The 20,409-nt window shown below is 43.7% G+C and overlaps 2 protein-coding genes and 1 long non-coding RNA gene across 3 annotated transcripts in view; 1 reads left to right on the forward strand and 2 right to left on the reverse strand.

The window, feature by feature from the left end:
* slc25a21 (solute carrier family 25 member 21) overlaps nucleotides 1-4,343 on the forward strand; it is an 83,799-nt gene extending 79,456 nt beyond the window's left edge. The window contains exons 9-11 of the mRNA XM_047611426.1: nucleotides 1,541-1,722; nucleotides 2,992-3,044; nucleotides 3,291-4,343. Coding sequence (XP_047467382.1) covers nucleotides 1,541-1,722; nucleotides 2,992-3,044; nucleotides 3,291-3,352 — 297 coding nt within the window. The 3' untranslated portion in view covers nucleotides 3,353-4,343. The remainder of the gene's footprint in view (nucleotides 1-1,540; nucleotides 1,723-2,991; nucleotides 3,045-3,290) is intronic.
* Nucleotides 4,344-7,757: 3,414 nt separating this feature from the next.
* Nucleotides 7,758-16,175, reverse strand: pax9 (paired box 9). The gene is made up of 4 exons (XM_047611425.1): nucleotides 15,675-16,175; nucleotides 14,417-15,031; nucleotides 12,327-12,466; nucleotides 7,758-8,836 (listed from the first exon to the last, which is right to left on the reverse strand). Exons 1-4 carry the CDS (start codon nucleotides 15,676-15,678, stop codon nucleotides 8,582-8,584), a joined length of 1,014 nt encoding a protein of 337 aa, XP_047467381.1. The 5' UTR covers nucleotides 15,679-16,175; the 3' UTR covers nucleotides 7,758-8,581.
* Nucleotides 16,176-19,320: 3,145 nt separating this feature from the next.
* LOC125023159 lies at nucleotides 19,321-19,631 on the reverse strand. The gene is made up of 2 exons (XR_007114552.1): nucleotides 19,585-19,631; nucleotides 19,321-19,494 (listed from the first exon to the last, which is right to left on the reverse strand). It is a non-coding gene; the product is annotated as an uncharacterized LOC125023159 (long non-coding RNA).
* Between the last annotated feature and the right edge of the window lie 778 nt (nucleotides 19,632-20,409).

The following is a 20,409-nucleotide window of genomic DNA, read 5'->3' on the forward strand; positions in this document are numbered from 1 at the left end:
CTTAGATATTTGCCCTCATCAAGTGACAAACTCTTTCTTTGCTTTGGTGTTGGTAACAGGGACTACACCTAGTTCTCGCTAACCTCAAGCTATATGATATGCACATGTCCCGGGCCACATCGCCAGAGGCAAAGAGCAAGTGTTTAACTGTATGATTACCTCGCCCCAGTGCCATGGCAAGGAGGAAGCAAAAATCAGAAGGGAGCTTGTAAGATCAGCCCCGGCTAATACCTCGTCTGTTTGCTCTTCATAACATCCTCAAGGTTTCAGATTACACATCCGGCAGTGCCTGATGGCCCAAACAAAAGTTAATTTTGTTTAATGGAAACGTTACCATACGCCAGTTCCACATGTACAAACTGGAGCATTAGATTAACCCCAATGAACTAATTGGAAGCAGACAACGGTGCTATTTTCAAGAGGAGGTTACAGTGGGAGGCCCGGCTCTGCTATATTTTCGAATTTTTTCCAATGACGCATGATGTGCAGAGAACCGAGTGGTCATCCTCTGAATGATAATTATGTGGCTGGATGACTCAAATAGCTTTCTTCTTAGATTGTGGCGTTGGATGTTTGTTGTTATGTCCATTGATGGATTGATGCTCTTTGAGAGGAGCTACCGGCGGCCATCGCTGAGGCAGTAAAGCATAAGAGCTGCTGTCAACTTACAGGCTCAGTGATGGTGGAATTTCTCCAAAGAACCTGAGCTATGAGCTTACAATTCAAACACGTCCGTTATCAAAAGTGCGCCAAACTTCTCTCGTACGGCTTCAAATAGCGTGAAGCATGAAGATAGTACACTGCCATCATTCACAAGTGAATGTGTGAGGAGATGTTTGCTTAAGGCTGTTAGGAAGTGAGTTGATGGGTGCACTTAGACCGCGGCTATGTTACCCCCTTCCCCACATCCCGCTTGAAAAAAAAAAAAAAAAAAAACTGAAGAAGTGGGATTAGCTGTTGATTTACCATGGCTCTCAGGGTGTCCAGCCGCTTGAGAAAGGCCTGGACCAGAGAGGCTGCTGTCATTTGTAAAAATATCCTGGCCAATTAGCTGTCAGAGCTCTCTGAGTCTGGGCTTCTTTGGTACAGTAATACCCCTGTGCCGAGTCACAGCCCAATTACCCAAATTGTCCCCATATGCCTCCCCAGTCTGCCTGCATGAACCCTGTTTATAAATCCTCCGTCTTGGCTCTCCGAAAGAACATGTGCTTCTGCTCAGCCAATCAGAACGCTGCACCGCAGTCAGGAAGCACTAATCTGCCCCCCGCTACCATAAAATGATCAGGGCTTTCATGCCAGCTTTGCAATCATATGCACAAGTCCCTTCATGCTCTCCTTCACTTTTGCTCACATATATACACAAAACGTCTCATTACTGACTTTGTCAACTCGCTGTCGCTACTTTCTTCTCATCCCTCCAGGATTTATTTACGTTGCACGCCACCAGCTTTAACACCTTGCGGCCGTACCACACAGTGGAGAAGTGCCTATTGAACGATAATATTTTTCATTTTAATCACGTGCCTCTGCCTCTTAACAGAATCCTACCCTCGAGTTCCTGAGGAAGTTCGCCATAGGCCTAGCGTCCGGGACCATCTCCTCCTGCGTCAACATTCCCTTCGACGTCGCCAAGAGCCGCATCCAAGGTCCCCAGCCTGTGCCGGGAGAGATCAAGTACCGCACCTGCTTCCAGACCATGGCGCTGGTGTACCGCGAGGAGGGGTACGAAGAGTCGGGGCAGGGAAGCGGGGTTCGGGGCGGGGGGGGAGAAGCCGGGGATACTCTGTACAACAAAACTTGTAACACTGTCACTGGTGCATCCAAGAATTAATGAGCCACTTTGTCTGTTTTGTTAGAAACTGATAGTTGGTTATCTGCCAATCTGGCTGTCAGAGAAGACAAATGTACCAGCTGCAGCTACAAGTTAGCAAGGTCTGATTGTGTGGTGTAGGTTTCCTGTGCTAACTACATGGGAAGTGCATTTGATCCAATGCTGGAAACCAAATAGTGATGTTAGATTCTGGGCTGCATTCCCCCCACAAGTATGATCATACATTTCTGCAGTCCGTCAGTTGTATAGTAAACGCTAACATATTTTCAAGCCTCAGAGAATGACAGCTCTAAATTGAAGCTTCAAGGAAAGATGTATGTTATGTTAGCGACTGCCCCGGGCTCCCCACTTTCCCCCATGCAGCTTCGCTAGACAAGGGCTGGAGCGAGATGTTTGTAGTTAGCGCATGTTGTTAGTTTGTAGTTGGGGGTTGCTGCAAGAATGGCACTGGAACGCTGTCGTCGCAGGGGTGCGTGGAGGGTGCCCCCTCCGCCACATCCAGTCCCCTTCCCTAACACAACACAGTCCCAGCTAATTAGTGGTCCCTATGGGAGACGTCGTTAAGCAGACCCTAACGAGCCGCGCGGCGCTCCACGGGTCAATCTAATCAGACAGAGGGCCAGGGAGGAAGTGGGTCGAGCCTTATTAACGCCATCAGTGGCGGGGGCAGGGAGCCGGACAGGGAGCACGAGAGCACGAGAGCACGAGATGGAGGCAGGCAGCCACTGATCACCTTGAATGCATTAAGAGGCAGGTACTCTCCAGCGCTGGCCGTTAGACCCTATATACCGCCTGATTGGGTGACAGACAGACAGCCAGCCAGGCGAGCACTCACCTCCACACTCACATGCATAATAAAGGACTGCATGCAGAGGGGGAAGAAGGACGAAAATAAAAGCATGAAAATATACCAGAAGTTCTAAAAAGTAAAAGTGGTCATTGCAGTTACTGATGCGTGCAGTTATTGGTGTTGCAGCATATCTTAACCAGTAAAAAGTGCATTGGATTACCGGTTAATTTAATCTCTTATTATCTGCAAAGTGAAAGTAAAAAAAGTGAGAAATACTCAATTAAATTAAATCAGCACCATTGAAATCTTGACATGATTGGCATATTATGAATGAATTCTAACCATCGATATATATTTGTCTTTTGTACAGGTACCTGGCGTTATACAAGGGGTTGGTTCCCAAGATAATGAGGCTTGGACCAGGTAACGAGAAGATTTCTCCTCATGTCACAACTCATTAAAAATATTCTAATTTGAACTTGAGCTGTTTTGGCCCTGATATTTGAAAGAAAACAAATTATATATATATAAAGTGTTTGCAATGAAGTGTCATATTTTAATCAAATCATTTAGAACCTATATATAAGTTTTAATGATTTTTTTAGATCACATGATACCCGCTGACGTTGTTTACTTTCCAAGGAAATAAAGGCGTATTCCTCGTTACAGGTGGAGCGGTGATGCTGCTGGTCTATGAGTACGTGTCTGGATGGCTTAAGAAGAACTGGTAACAAGAGGAACAAAAAAACAGAAACGAAAGTGACCGTAGTGCCTTAAAAGTTCTGCCTCACTGCCAGTACTGTTAACTGACCACGATAATATGTTTTTGTTTTTTTTAATTTTTAATATACAAGTTACCAAATCAGCATTACAGTGACAACTTCATCCCAGACAGTTTCTCAGGAATTAAAAAATGTACAAATACGTTTTTTTTTTAATACGATTTTATAGACTTGGTGAAGTTGCCTTATGATTATCTGCGGCGTGCGTCCTGCTACAACGTTATTATTTTAGCGTGTGCACTTCTCACTGGTTTAAAAGGGGCGGAGCCTAAGAGGGGACCACCGGTTCTCCTGTGCACCAATCAGAGTTTAGCACGTAGGCCTCAAAATCTGATGATAGTTGTTGTGGCGCTGCTGGGTGGAGGGTGGAGAGGTGGAGGGTGGCGGTGGGACGCTGCCAGCCATATCTGATCAGAACACACCCACACCATCCCGATGAAGCCGGGAAGTGTGAGCTTTCCAGTAGTCCGCTCTTAATGTTACATAAATATACTCGCCATCTAAAAGCAATTTCATGGGCTCTGGCGCTGAAATGACATAAAAGGCGACGGGGAGGCTTGTTTGCTCTGTCTATCTGTACTTGAACGCGCTCTAGATTAGCCTCACTTTGTGAACCAAAGCTCTCGTGAATCACCCATTCATTTCAAACCTCCAGTCTTGACAGAAACTTGTCCTGAAGGAGCAGATCTCGGCTGCAGTACGTGGAGTGACTGACATAAATCTGACACAGATCGCTGCTGTGTGTCTGAAGCAAAAAACAAAACAGCTGCTTTAATAAGAAGAATAACAACACTGATATCATTGAGGTCTATTGCAGGTCTTTTTTTGACATTTTATGGTAATAATATTGTGTTAATTTGAGTTTTTTTTATGTCAGTTTTTAAGCTTTTGGAAAGTTACTTGCTTGTACTGGTGACAATTAAAAAGGGATAAAGAAACACTTGTTCAACTGTGTGTGTGTGTGTGTTTGGGGTGGGTTATACACTTGTATATCCTGTAACCGTACGTTTGAGTTTGTTGCGTGTTTGTCTTCGCTGGCAGCGCTTCATCTTGGCGCTGATATAAGCGTATCACCTTCCTTCAGTTTACCACTTCATCACCCTCGTTCTCATCATTCCCCCCCGTGCATGCGCTGAGTTGTTTGAGAACCTGTCAACTGCGGAGGCTGTATTAGCCAACCGTGTGTCAGGCTTTTCTCTCCGCGTCTCTCGCCCTTCTTTTTGTGGCGGGGAGTCCCTGCCTGAGCATAGTTTTAGTGCAAGCTAAAACAACAAGCTCGAATAATTCAGATGTGGCTGTAGGAGTAAGAGGGAGGGGGCGAGGTTGCCGCACACATTCTCCCCCTGACTGCCGCTCTATGTCTAACACAAACACTACATGCCAAAAGTTTGTGTTCACAAAAAAAAAATAAAAAATTGTATTTTGGGATGTATTTACTGCACGATCATGCACCATTTCAGTGCCCTGAGTGCAAAAGTAAAAAAACAAAAACAAATCACTGTTTGCATTATTCACTTTAACTCTTTTGTGAGTCTGCACACAAATATCTCTTGTGGAACGAATGCCTTGTATGTGCCACGCTGTTTTTTAAAGCCATACGAGGTTACTGCAAAGAAAGAAAACCTGAAATACCTGTTTATTATAGTAAAAATATCTTCTGATAAGTTACTCTTTATATAAGAGTGTACCAGCGACACTATGATCTTTTGGTCTGCAGCGTGTGTGCGCGCGCGAACACACCTGTTGCACAGCCTTAGGTGCAGTGGTTGCTCTTGAGAGACTCATCTTAACCTCATCTGGTAGCAGCTTACGCTGAGCCACGTTGGCATTTGACAGTCATCATTAATGTGGGAGTTTGTCTCTGCCAGAATGGAACGGCTCCCGGTTCTTCGCCCGGGGCCATGTGGTGACAGACTAACAACTGTGGCTCGCAGACTGATGGAACTGTTAGCGCTTAACCTGTCCTTTCTGCGAAGCGGGGAGCTGAATGTGTACGTTTGTTTCAGACTTGACAGCTTGCAACATGTATTGCCGGTAGCCAGGCAACAGGGCCTCCCCTTTACCTGAATTCCCTGCACACCGCGCTGATCATAAATCAGTGGAGAAATCTCCCTCTCCTCATTGAACCCCCCCACCACCCCTCCCCGACACCCTTTCAATGTAAATTCCACATCTTTGTCTGCAACATTTCAATTCGGTGACTGCGCTTCGACGGAGCCTGCAACCCGGGCATGGCTCTACCTGCCTTTTCTCCTCCAATTCAAATTTAGCTAATGATTAATATATATTAAAATGTGCACGATTTACAACTCACTTTAAAAACCAGTGAGCCATGCACACACACACACACACACCCACACACGCAAAGGCCCCAGACAGGCTGTGATTTTCCAGCTGATTCTTTTTCTTTTTTTAAAAAAGTTTTTTTTTTCTTCTTCTTCTTACTTGTAGGTTCTACTCACCTGTCTGCTGTTATTTTAAGACATTAAGAAAACATATCTGGCTGTTGTCAGCTTCTCCCAAAAATGTTCCCTGACCAGAAACGCACATGAAGTCGTGCACTGAGCCAGCGCTGCGCTCTCTGCTCTGTGTTACTCTGCAAATGGCTGTCTTGTTTCTGATTGCATGCGGAGAAGTAAAGATAACCATATGACACCGAATAACAGCATAATTAATTATAAACACGTGTCTGGCCCCGGTTTTCTTTTTGTTTATTTTTTTTCAAAAAAACTACAACTTTTTATACCTCAATAAAGCTGACCAGCATTAGTCTAGAAAAGCAGGAATTAACTGACTTTGTAGCAGCTTCCCTGTGTCTAGAAAACACACTGTTTCTATTCTGTCCTTTTTTTTTCTTTTTCTTTTTTCAAAATACTGGTGTCAATTTAGACGACCACATTTTAATTCTGCTGTGTGAGTCAGAGGAGGCTAACAAGACTGTGTGCAGTTCATGCAGCTTAGTTGAAAGGAAAAGTTGTTTGGCCTTGTTGTGTGTAGGCTGAGGTAAAGAGAAAAAACACACACACACACACACACACACACACACAGCATGTAACGACTCTTTCATGCCACTCAGAGTTAACTATCATTTGCCGTCCGTGATGGATGGCGGAGGGTAAAAGGGTGGCCGTGAGGGCTGGCTGGTACAGCGAGTGTATGATCATCATGTCCCTGTGATGTGGTTCACGTACGGTCAAAGAAACACTACGATCCCTGAGCAACGGTCCGTGACCACTGGATGCGGGGAAGAGTGCTTTCCAAGTCAAATCAGCTCCAGCGCGGGGAGGACTGTTGACACTGTCACATGGAGGGATTGTTTATGCTGCAACACAGGAGGGATAGAAGCCCGGAGCCGTGCTTAAAGCAGGCTCCTCCTAAACCCTCAGCTGCAGGTAATGCTGCGTGACAAAAGCAGGTGAGCGACTTTATTAAGTTATCAATCCACAACTCTGTGTCCACGCTAGAGCGCCGCAGCTTGTTTAAATCTCTGGTTTCCACTGCCGGGCTAGACGGGGCTTGCCGCACTCACATAATTTATTACTCTGCGCTCCCCGCTCCCACCCCCCACTTGAAAAATTCAGAAAGTATTTTTGCATCATTTTGCAAACATGTCATTTGTCAGCGGGCATGTGTGCTTTCCTTTTGTAATGAACGCGTTGAGTTGGCCCCGACAGGCCCTGTTTGGACCTTTTGTGGCTGCTGGAGGTTCACGTTTGGGTCGCATGTCTGATGACCTTGGAGACCGCAGGCCAATGAGCCTATTTGTGGCTCCGCGAATGTGCACGACTCCACCTTGCTACGGGAATCCTCTGCACACAAAGTCCTACGAGACAGTGGTTTTTAATTTACCTTTTCTTCCACTAAATAAAAAAAAATAAATAAAAAAAAATCTGCATGATAATCCCTTCACTTTCAAAGTAAAACACTTCAAAAGTTATTTTAGATTAAGTACACTTTGCACATAAATTAAGTCAGAATAAACTACATATTCTTTTGCCTATTCACTAATAAGCAGGTATATTTTTTTTTTAGAGCCACGTTAAAGGTAACACGACGGGCCGATCTGTGCAAATTTAAAAGAACTGCTTTACGTGGCGACAAACGCTGTGTATGCTCAAAGCATTTCTGATGAACCCTGCTAGTGAGCCGTGACGCCTGGTAATAGAAAATGCAGGCCTTGCAGGAGCACGCACGTATAGCTTTTTATGAAAAGCAGTTTCCTGCTCATGTAAAGCAGGCCAGAAGACAACAATGCCCTGAAATTAGCGTCGCTTGCAGAAAGAAAGACGCAGGTTAAAAGCGTATTTTTAGCTGTGAAGGTTAAAAACGACCAGCAAACTCCACGAAGACCAAGGACAGGCAAACAATTTAATAAGATACATTCAATTTCATTGTGCAACATTTGTCAATTGTTAATGCTCTAGACTCCAACATAAGACCGATGCCAATTTCGTCTGAACGTGCGTGGAGATTTCCATGCTGTCTGTGAGGCTAATTGCACTTCATTCAACGTACCTTAATCTAATAAATAAAACCTCTCTCTGGAGCTCTTGCAAAGAGAAGTGGGAAAACAATGCGCTGATAAGACAATTACTTTTATCAAATCATAAACAACAACAAAAAGCATACAAACATACAAAAAAAACAAAAAAAAACAAAAACAAAAAAACAATAGCAATTAATAAGCACCCTGAAACACTAATGCAAAGTTTTTCCCCCCTTTCTTTGATTGCATATTCATGAAGTTATACATTACCCCATTTTGCCCAAAGACATTTGCAGAAGTGTGCAGTAAAGAGGAATTACGTTGATGGATGGAGTAGCAGTCATACGTCAGTCCTTCAGAACACCTGTCCTGCAAGTTCTTTTAGAAAACAAGTTGTAAAGTCTGACTGTTTATTCCTTTGTGTGTCTTTGGTTTGATTGTGTTTAGCTGGGAGCTGGTGGTGGTGGTGAGGAGGAGGAGGAGGTGGAGGAGGAGGAGGAAGGTGGGGGGACTCACATGCTCGCACATCCTGGGGCCGAGTCCTTCGTAGGAAGATGGCGGCGGGGAACGAAATGAAGCCGCGGGGGACAGACTCGGAGTCTCCTGTCCTCTTCGCCCCCCAACTTTGCACCCCTCCCTCCCTCCCTCCCACCTACCCACGCCCTTTCTCCAGTCAGTCTGCGGAGGTGACTTCACAGCGCCGAGGCGGCGACCGGGTGGATGGCGTCACGGTTGGCTGTCATGCTCTTGAAGGCCAGTGGGGTGGCGATGTCACAGCTGTGGGGAGATAGAGCACTGCCACTGGCCGGCTGCCACGTGGGTCCGGTCACATAGGCCGACGTGGTGGCGCTGTACCCCATGTAGGGTGACACTTGGGTGGGAGGGTGGTAGGGAGGGATGCTGGGCGCTGTGACATAGCTGTTCACTGTGGGCAATCCACTCGGCGTCTGCAAACGAAAAGGAGAGCGAGAAAGGAGAAGGTTAGGAGGCGAACATCTGCGTTATAGCTCCGAAACAAGTCGCCACTAAATCCTTTCTTGGCCCTCTGCGCGGATGAAGAGTCACGATCGGCCATTTTCACTCGGCGTCTTCTCTCGGATAGAAATTATTCAGCGCCGAGATTTTTATCTAGTGAAGTGATTCTGTCCCAGGTGGACACACGCGAGCAGCTGTTATAATGGGGGGGGGGGGAATTGAGGCAAGCTGCTGTGGAAGAAAGTGAAACTGGTGTTGGTTGGAATATAAATAGCGAAAGGCTCAAATCCTAACTTCACAGACACCACATAAAAAAAGAAAAAAAGAAAAAACATTTTCCCCATTTTTGATTAAACTATAAATGATCAGTTATGCGCTCTCATGCCCCTGGAACATATGAAACAAGAATTAAAAAAAAAAAAAAAAAACCCCACACATGCATGACTGACCGTCAGTGCATGGGGTTTGTTTTCTGCCCCGAAAGTGGACGTTTCTGCAGCGGTGCTCGTGCACCACACCAGACGATGGGAGACGGGCTGGTCAGGGGCGCCACAAAACAGATGTCACGTTAGATTGAGAGTGAAAAGGCAGGAAGAGGGGAAATATGATAGAGAATGAGGCAGAGCATGGGGTTTGAAGCATGAATGGGCTTTGGCTCTCTGGCACAGCGACAAGACTTAACTTGAGGAATTCACCAAAGCATTTCAGCAGGGAGGCAGAACTTTCTGTTCCTGGGTGGTCTACTGAGAATTATTTCTACATTTGGGATCTTTTCTGTTCCTCTGACTTATTTTCATAGACTTGCTTGACTGGCAGGGCAGAGTCAGTGTGTGCTTCTTTAAAATGGAATTATAAAATAATCCTCCACACTGACGTTTGCGGTGATGTATGGAAGAGTGAACGAAAACGGCTACAGAGCAAAAACAGTTTCTGTATATGCACGTGGCTTTGGGTCACAGTGGGTCTGTGCTGGGTGAGTGTGGGCGTCTGGGTGGGGGTTTGCGGGTGTCAGTGTCTTTCCTTCACTCACAGGTACTCGCGCATATTTGATTAAGTATTTTACAGGCCTTTTCATTTGTGTTAAATGTTTTTTTTTTGTTGTTTGTTGTTTTTTTTAACTTGCAACAATGATCTCATCTTAATGAAGCACAACACACACAGACATACACTCACTAGGTACTCACAAACAGTAAGTTTACATGTACTAAAAAAAAAGTGGGAAAAAAGCAGGAAAGCCCTTCGAATAAAATGCAATATGCTACATATGACATGAATAATGTCTGATACATATAAAAAATATATATTTTGTCCACTCTTTCTCCAGAACCTATTATATATGGGAAAATAAATATTTCATACAATATATAGATTTTTTGAATTTTGAGAAATAATTAATTGCTATTTATATAATGGAGGATATACTATTACTATGAAATATATTTTAAAATGAACCATGTCTGACTTCTATAATATTTTTTTGTGACTGTTCTGGTCCCTTCTATATTTTCTTAAGCAAAACCAGAATTGCATAATGAATAACAAAAAGACAATCACCTGGTCACCAGTCTATATTTTTGAATAAATCTATAAAACGTTCAAGAACACGCTAATCACGCGAGAACTGAAACGATATTAAAAGCAACTCTTTTTTTTTCTTTGTCAGGAAAACTATATTTTTTTCCTGGAAGTTTTTGTTTTTTTTCCTTCGGTGAAACATAAACGTGTTCAACTCCGAGCCGCCGCGAGAACTATCTTAAATCTGCTTTAATGATGCTCTTCTTCTCCCAGAGAAAATGAATCCCATGGGCGCTTCTGCCCGCTCTGCCCTCTGCGCCCCGCGCACCGCTATAGGCTGCACGGATATTACCGCAGACTTACAAGACAGAAAAATGACGTGATTTAGGCCTGTTGATATTTGGTAAAAATACGCGCACATACACGTATATGGCCACATGTATATAATGCAGGGGGTGACCTGCTGCTCCCATTCAGACCGCGCGCCAATTAGGAGGATCAGGCCTAGAAAGACACTGTTTTCAAATTAGAGAGAAAGAGATTTGCAGTTTCCAAACGCTCGGCTCCCATGTTTGAACACGATCCTCGCACGACACGACATCGCTCTCTGTGCCTGTTTGTCTCACCAACACTAACTCAACATCTTAGAAGAAGGCCGCACCGACTGTCTGTGTAAACTCTAAGTGGCAAAGGCGCGCTTAATCCCCAGCCTTTTGATGGAACACCACTCACTTCACCATTCTTTGTTTTTCATGCAGTAAACTCTGTAATTTATAGAGTTGTTATTTTCTGCGCTTTAATGGCCCACTTCTGTTTTTGTGCCCTCAGACGGTTCGTGTGTCCACTCTGTGAGAGCTGCTAATCTGCAGTTTTTCACCCCTCCCAGTGTATAACGAGCGTGAAAACTCCCCCGTGATGCGATGGCAAAAAAAATAAAGGATGCTGCGTGGAAACCTTTTGTGTCGCTAACGAGAATCGCGCGCCCTAAATAAATAAATAAATAAATAAAGAAGACAAAAGAAAATACGCACGCATGCGCGCACAAGCATGCGCCGTCACCGTGACCCTTGATGTGATGCCTGCCACGGAAAACCAAAAAATACAGGCCTGTTTGGAGTTGTTAGTATAAATTACTAATATGATTTTTGCCGTAGAAAAATATACGTAAAACTGAATAAAAACTAAAAACTTTACATATCAACTATTTTGGGTATCATAAACTTAATTTACCTAAAAGTAGTAAATACAAGTTAAACCGTCTGAATTAAAGTTTGTGTCTGTATAAATTAAGTGCTGATTTATTTTTGACTATTTACACGACTCAAGGAACTAAATGGGGGAAAAAATAGTGAACATTGCGAAAGTTGAGGCCTGCACGACTAAATCTTTGTCCTCTATAAATCTGGGTAAGACAAACAAATTACGCAATGGCGGTTGTTCCTTTTACGTAGATGTAGGATTGGATTCAAATCTCGAGTACAGCGAACAGTGTACGCTGGAACAATTTATCAAGAAATCAAGACAATAAAATATTGATAACTGGCTGTTTTTTGTGTGTCCAACTAGTGTTGGACTGTTACGCGCGCTGCAACTAATCCCAGTAACCCAACAAGCATTTACTAACTGGACTAATATAAATGACCTAATTATTATACTGTAATCATTCATAAAAGCACTGGGTAAGCAGCAGGACCTAAAGGAGGCTAAACATAAATAAATGAATGAAAAGATATTATAAAAATGCTCCATCACTCTCTAGCCAATGGAAGGATCGTATTAATATCGTGAAATTTCCAGACCACATAATTATTAAATTTTAAATAGCGGAGACGTTATATTATAAATCTAATTGCCAGAAGTCTGGATAGATTGTCAGGCTTATTATTATTACTGCATTTGTGATTTAAAAAAAAAAAAAAAAAAAAAAAAAAAGCGTCCACATTTTACCTGTGTGTATTTTGCCTCTGGTTCTAAATGCGGTTTATCCATGCCATTGACTAGTGGAGAGCTTGCTGGTGGGAAATTAGTCCTGTTTATAGCGCTCCATTCTTCTAGTTTGGCGCTGGAAAAGGACGGACTGTCACTAACTGGGGGGGCAAAAGAGAAAGAGAGAAGAGAAGAGAAGGGAAGTCAGGAAGGAGTTTTTTGGGATGAGGGTGAAAAAAAAAAAAAAAAAAGCCCGGAACAGGCCGCTGCTACTCATGCATCCATCAGCCGAAGGTTGGCCAAGTTGCATAAGACAATAAACCCTGTGACATTTTCCCATTTTCCACTGAAACAACGTGATTTGTCAATTTACGCACAGATATCACACGTATGTCTGGGGTGGCTCTCGTGTGTGTGAATATATATTTTTTTCTAATAAACTTTTTCTTAATCGATTAAACAAAACTGTCAGTTTCAGCGTCTGATATTAAATGTACATAATCTCATGCAAAGATTATTTTCCCCTCCAATTGTCTGATAATTTGAGATCATTTTCTCTTACTTCAGTAATTCCCCCTGTCATTAAACCGTAAACGTGACCAGGCTTCATCTCTTTCTGTTAAAAATGAGTCCGCAGAACAAAATGATCTGTCACATTAGTTCACTTGCCGTAAAGCAAATGTGTTTACACTGAGCGAGACTAAATGTTTTGCTTCCTCCTGGAGATCAGATGAAGATTGAGGCCCAGGAGATGGTTTTAAGTAGGACGACTCTCCGGTGGGCCCGGGATATTTTAGCCCACCGAAATCGTCGTGGACAAATTAGATTTGCCGTCTCCCTCTTTCGTGCGTAATGGATATTATGTTGAGCAGAGCTTCGTGTGTTTACTATGCAAAAAAAAAAAAAAAAAAAAGTAATCCCACCAGCGCCGTAACTCGATGAAGAGTTTTAAACATAGCGAAAGTTGTTCACGTTGAGAGTGGCTAAATTCAAACCTGTAAGTTATTTGCCTCGATGCGAATAAAAATAAATATTACCTCAGACCAAATCACTAATAGTTAGTGGTATTAAGCCCGCATGTTCTTCTTTCATTGCCTGCCATTTTCCATGAATTCAAACCCCAGCGTTCAAATTTGTTGAAATCCTTTTCATGCAAATCAGCTCTCATGTCACCCAGTGTGCTTAAAACCTTAACCTAGTGTTCAAAAAAACCTGCCACAGACATCTGCTAATAATTTACGAATGCATAATTTGTTTATAAAGGCGGCCTTTCAAAACACATTCCTCCTCCTGTGATTTCTATCTGCCTTACGCTTGTCTTGTTTGGACTGCACGACTTTGCACGGTTTTCGCATGGCGGTGGAGGTGGAGAGGAGCCGGGGCGTGTTTCTGCATGGCAGCCCTGGATCCTGACAGCAGAGGGACTGACAGTGCTTCCCACCCCTGCCACTGGAAAACAATCTCTCTCCGAAAACCCCTTTCGCGTCCGAACGGGCCATTAACACTGATTTTTTCTGCCGGATCGTGTTGCGCTGTTTCCAAAACAGTTAAGCTTTAGCACGGGGATACCTGGGCCTGCCCGCATGCGACACACGTACGACAAACACAGCGCGTTCAGCGGAAGACTTATCTCAGTGGGAACTAGCGCTTTGAGGCCTCAACCACGCAGCCTCGTGAACACACAGCTCTGCACAAAATGACTGGCTCCAAGTCATGGCAAACATTCAGCACACCTCATTGTGATACACTTCATCTCACCGCCTTTCCCTCCGCTGTCCCTCTAATATTCTACATCCGCCTCTTAATTATTACTGCAAGCCGAAGCCATCTGTTTCTGAACTAACCTGCCCCCTTTCAAATCAATATCAGCAGCCAGGTCAAATGGCATTTAAGCTTTCTCTCCCTTTAGAGCTCTGGGAGTTTACAGCGTTCCTATAGCTACTTTTGGAGGCCTATAAAAACAATTAGACTAGCTCAAAGGGGAAAAAACAAATGCTCGTTTTCCCCCGAACACACACACATTCGCACTCTTGCGCGCAAAACCCCTTCAAAAGTTGGATAAATGGAGTGCAATAAACAAATGAAACCGCCCTCCGTGCAGCCATGCTTACTTTGTTGCTCTGTAATAGACCGTATCCCCAGAATATCAGTTACAGAGTGCGAGGAAGGCCATATCCTGTGCATGGCCATGTGTCCGGGAAGGGTGGGCATGCCAGGGGGAGTGGGCACTTTAGATGTCGGGTACGAGTATAAGTGGTTGTAGGGTAACGTCGGTTGTGGCGGTGGGTGAGGCGCCTGCTTGCCAGACTCATACTGGCTCTGCTGGGACAGATTTCCAATCTTGTTTCGGAGGATCCGACTGATGGAGCTGACGGAGGGCAGGTTGAACTTGTCGCAAACCCCGTCGGCGAGTAGCCTGTCCCGGATCTCCCAGGCAAAAATCCCCGGGTCCCTCTGCTTGTATGTCCGTATGTGCTTGACAACAGTGGGTGTGGTGACCCGTGGCTTGCTGCCTCCGATGGCCCCCGGGAGGATGGAGCCGGTCTCGTTGTAGCGGGCCAGGATCTTACTGACGCAGCCGTGGGAGACGCGCAGCTGCCTGCTAATGTCACAAGGTCGGATCCCGAGCTGGGCCAGCTCCACTATCCGTAGCCGGATGGCGTTGGGGAGCGGCCTGCCGTTCACAAAAACACCACCGAGTTGGTTCACTTCACCGAAGGCTGGCTCTGGTGTCAAAAACAAACACACAAAAGGGCACAACAATGAGACAGCCATTAGGCAACCAACTCAAGGCCCACCACACACCCCTAATGATCCGAGTTGCAGCGTTTATTTTTTAAGGCCTGACGCTTCAAGCTTTATATTTAATTACACCAATCAAACAAATCAAAAGTAGTTACAGTTTAACTGTGTCTGAAATCACTTATTACGCATTTTGTAATTTATACGAGAAACCAAAACTCTTTGTAGCTCTTTAAAAATTTTCCAGCATTAACGCGGAGGCGCATGTTTTTAAGCTTTAATTATTTTCATTAACTGTTCACTCTAAATATCAAGTTTGACAATCCGAGTTTTGAGAGAAGTTTGGGTGAAAAGTACCGACTATTATCTGACTGACTGACTGCTGTCGACACGCAGGCTTAACCACTCACGGATGTGCAGCGGCCAGTGCCAAAACTCGTGCGTAACTGACACATAATGATTCAAGGTCCTAGCTTCGTCCCTCTGGATTGAGAGCTAAACGCGACCCTAAAAACATCACAAGCGGTCAGTTTCTCGCTCAGTTTCCCCACCTTGTCGCGGGACCGTTCGCTGCATCCCTGTCAAAGAAAGGAAAAAAAAAAAAAAACGATTCAACATGGAACTCACCCATGGTGTTAAAGCCGCAAATGAAGAATACGGTGTCCGGTTCTTGCCGCCTGCGTGGATCCTGCTCCGCGTCCAGCGTGTCCGCTGTCCAAAATCGCGCCCAAGAAAATCTTCTTGTGCGATAAGGAACAAGAGGGACAAAATTCTCGATCTGTTTCCTGAAGGCGCTGGAGTCAGGCTTACATTTCAATCTGTTGAAATCAGGAGGCAGGGCTTCCCATGCTTCCGTCCCGCCGATTGGCCCGGCTCTCTCATCTACTTTCGAGATTGCGCAGGGCAGCTTTGCGATTGGTCCCAAAGTTTGACATGACAAGTCCGGAGAGATCTCCCCGGGCCCACCTCCCCGTGAAGCTCTGCCACCAGAATGCAAAACTAGCGATTTACCACCATGAATGCGTTTGTTATTGACACCGATAGGGTGAGTATAAAGCCATATCAAGATTTTGCATCAGTCTTTCACCGATTGAACAGAGAGCTGAGTAAAAAGACGTGTAAAGTCTCCGGGTGGCGATCATCCTAAGAAAACACTACCTAAAACAATAATATAATAATAACATTTCATAGAAGCGAGTGAGTGAGAGCATTTTAAGCCCCTAATAGTTTTTTACGTTCCTTTATATAGAATGATGACTAATCCTTTCAAAATAAAATAAAAGCTCAGTATGAAAGTGACTTTGGGTGGCTTTACGCTCCACTACACCCCATTCATCTCATCCTTTTAAATGGCATCATTAAGGAAATGGGAGGGAATGAATGATTGGTTTTGAGTAATGTAATTGCCCTGGTGATGTTTGTAAATTGTATCTCAATACGCTTGAGGATTATCGAGCCTTTTCTTTGCCATTTGTCGCCCATGATTTTTTCTATTCTCCTTTACGCATGAAGTGTGTTACACTTTGTAAAACACTCCCAAAAGCAAATACTCCACAGGACAAGGATTTGCTGAAAATGAAAGATCAAAAGGCGAACATGTTTTTGACGTCTGCAAAGAATCGGTCAAGTCATGCAGTTTAAAAATAAATGGCAGCCAGATTTAACAATATGCCGGTTTAAAAAATAAGAATTATTTGATTTAATTAGACACGTGTGAAACGAATATTACAGTTCCACGCGCTGTTTTACTCAAATAATTTTCTCGTTTCAATTTTAAACTGTAATTTTGTCTGATTTACAGGCCAAATGTTGACTCTTAAGCCAATTACACACAGTAAGCGTCACTGGCATGCAGGCTTTTATGCGATAAAATAATTATTATTTTATTTCTTAACTTTTGCATAAAAGCTTTTTTTTAATGCTCAGGGTTTGCAGATGTTGCAAACGGGTTCTTTCCACTGCCTCTACATTCATGCACTGGCTCTCAAGAAACTCCACTTGCAAGCAATAAGAAAGATTTGTTGCTTCCCGACACGAGAAACAAACACACGCCATAACTTTGCGCCTTCACTCTCTCCCCATTTCGCCACATGCTTTGGGTTTTCTCGTGTCATTTTTTTTTCTTTTTTTGTTAAAAAAAAAAAAGGCCACGGCGCATGACTGACCTTCATCTCTGTGCAATCTAAAGGGATCAGCGTGCATGTAAGCATCAAACGGCACTCCTGTACAGTCGTGCAATTAGGTATATTGTTGAAAACCTCTGACATTGAACACAGAGGCGGCTTCGAGGGGGCCAAAATGTACACAAAGTATTCCTCGGTATTTGTTTCAGCACGCACGGCACCGGGGACTGGATACTGGAGGGCAAACGCACCAAATTTGTGTTTTGTTTAGTTTTCCCTCCTTTTCATGCTGGCGTAAATCTCTGAAACAGGACAAACCACGACGTGCGCATTAACACAAATGCAAGCCAGTTATGAGTGTCTCTTAGGGAGAGGTATATTTCTGTTCACATTAAAAGTTATGTGCCTATAGTCGGAGCCTTAGCTGACTATTTTTATGATTTTTTTTTTCTTTTTAAAATAAATGCACCACCGCATCACCCCTCGTTGCCCCCCACCTGCCCACCCTGCTCAGCTCCCAGGCCACTGACGCGTCAAGGATAATGTTTACGGTGGGGAAACGTGCTCAACTTGTTTCCATTGAGGTGCCTTCGGTGGCTGAAATAACAAGGGGTCAGTGGTGAGAGATCAAGGGTCTCTGCAAACTGCTCCATCTTCAGCCTCTTTTTGGACCGGACGGACGTGCGCCTCCTCCTTTTTTTTTTTTTTTCCCTTGTGGCAAATAGATGTCCAGCGTGAGGAGACGTGACGGTGCACTCGCAGCAGGGGACGCGGTCAGTTTCTGTGCGTGTTTGACTGATTAACGGCACCGCACAGCGACAGGGAATCTTCAGCATTAAATCGCTAGTTCCAAGAATGAATTGCAGGTTATTGAAATAGCTCAGAATTGAATCAGACAAATGACGTGGCTATTAAGCTATACTACGCAACTGCTGTAAATAATCGGCCCACAATGATTGTTATTATCGTTATTATTATTGCAAATTAGCAGCACTGATCAAACGCAAACCACCTCATCTTATTGTAGCAATAATGATAATAACAACAACAACAACAATAATAATGGCTGTTAAGGTGGAATAAAGAGGCCTCATACGTGTCTTCATGTTGGACAGATTGTGCCTAATAATTATCTTGTAAATCAGCATTTAGGCTCCTGATATTTTTCTCGTCTGGGCTCCGTCGTTGGAGGCCTGTTAGCGCTGCGCAGCCTCCACGCATGATTTCCAGGCTGTACATGGCTGTCACATGCCTGTACTGCTCACAAGCCCAAAATCGTCCATGTCGAATTGGATTGTTCATACCTCATGTGAAGGCAACGCATCACTTGTCAGGCAAATTGCGCGCCGGTGGACTGAAAGCTTCGACATCCTCTCCGCAGGAGACAGGTCACATTTTTCTTCCCCCCATCTAATGCGAATTGTTTGAATTTAGAGATGGATGGCCGAAGACGTTATAGGAGACGTTTTAACGGGGCGCATTTATAAACAGTATTTATTTTTAACCAAACAATCCGAAAATGCTGTCTTTAAAATGCATTTTTTTGGTTAAACTCCAGCGAGGTATTTGTTGTTCTATGCAGCCAAGCAGGCAACTGAATAGTTCACTATTTCACAGACATGCACACGCGGACAGGCGGCGTGTGCGCGGCGCTTTTACGCACGGGTTCTTTGCAGAAAACTGCAAAAACGCGTCCATCACACTCGACAATCCGCATTTTAATGCTTGAGAGGGATTTTGTAAATAATATCATTTTGTTACACACTCGGATTTCCAACACCTCCTCCAGTTTGTGTGCCATGCAGCCTTTCCAAGCAGCAGACATTTTCAAACTCCCTCTCTTGATTTAGAAATTTAGAAATTTTATAAACGTGTTTAAAAATACAGGAATGGGGTATTAATCTGAAAACAAGATGCCGGACAAGTCCGCGACATTTTCGAAGCAATGTGTGAATAATATTAATTTTCATAATATTAAAACACACCGACTTTTATTTCTTATTTGAAGATTTGTTCTTCTATTTAGTTTTAGTGGTATCTGTGTAGCAAACAGAAGCTTTAAAGAGCTGGTGATGAAAACAGAAGAACAAGCTGCATGTGAAGCTGTTATTTTATGTTTGCTTTGGTTTGACTGAAGACGGAAGAAGCTGTAGAGAAAATACTATTTTTTTGTGTTAGTTACAACTGCTGTTTTTCCTTTAACAACATGGAGTTGCAGTTTAATTAAGACGCAGGTTATCCCGCTGGAGCTGCATCAATCCATCAACATTTTTGGCTGATAGTTCCTTCCACGTAAACACGGAAGCTCTGGATCCTGCAACAAACTGAGGAGACACATCAAAGCATCTTTTAATTCACCCACTGTCACTATTAAAACTTGCATCACACACTCGCCTTAAGTTACAAGGTTGCACCTTTCATTTGAAGAGAATCATATCCCACTTGCGAAAATGCGTCTGATCCTGTAAAATAAACATCAGTAAATTAGGACGACGTTTTAACGGCCACGCTGATTGGTGCAGAGGACAGGAAACCGAATTGTGCCAGCAAAAAGTGGGCACGCGTCGGTTTGTTTACCTGTGTGATTACTACATTTGCAAAACACCGACAAACTGGGATGGCCCAGACACTCCCACCCCAAGTATCTTCTTCGTGTGAAAGCAGAGTTACTTTAACCACCTTTTGTTTTTGGTTTTGTTTGTTTTGAATTTCCACATTATCAGCAAGTGAAGACACGAGGAGCTAAGCAGTTGTCACCACATGGGCTGCAGACTTCCCTTGTCTTGGTTTCTAGGGCTGGGACTGTTTTGGTACCAAGTGAGCTATTAAGGAGTTGCTAACTGCAGCAGGATTTCGATTTAAAATAGTCCCACTGAAATCCCCTGAATATTGTGTAATCCATCTCTCCCCGTGTCTCCACAGTGCAGTTTAGTTTGATCCATCACTTTGCGCTAAATAATGAAAAAAAAGAGAGGAGGGAGAGAGAAGGTAGTGAGGTTTATGATCTCTAATAAATCTAAAATCAAACTTGTATCTTATGAAATTCGATATTCTTATGAGGGACTATTTTTTTCCCGTAATATTTAAGCCACTTCACAAAATAAATAAATAAATAAATCGCGTCCAAATATGATTAATTCGATTAATCAGTCCACGCCAGTAACAGATTTGGAGAAGATTAAAAGGATGTAATGTCATCTTAAATTGCATGGATCAAGGGTAATATCAACACTGATGAA

The sequence above is a fragment of the Mugil cephalus genome, chromosome 17 (genome assembly GCF_022458985.1).
Source record: "Mugil cephalus isolate CIBA_MC_2020 chromosome 17, CIBA_Mcephalus_1.1, whole genome shotgun sequence".
Classification (NCBI taxonomy): Eukaryota; Metazoa; Chordata; class Actinopteri; order Mugiliformes; family Mugilidae; genus Mugil; species Mugil cephalus.

Bases quoted from the DNA above. Each gene is read 5' to 3' on its own strand.
- pax9 (XM_047611425.1), bottom strand. The intron at 12,467-14,416 runs GTAAGCATGGCT...TTGCCCCCCCAG, and splicing joins GTCTATTACAGAGCAACAAA to TTAGTGACAGTCCGTCCTTT. The intron at 8,837-12,326 runs GTAAAATGTGGA...TTTCGTTTGCAG, and splicing joins CAGAGGCAAAATACACACAG to ACGCCGAGTGGATTGCCCAC.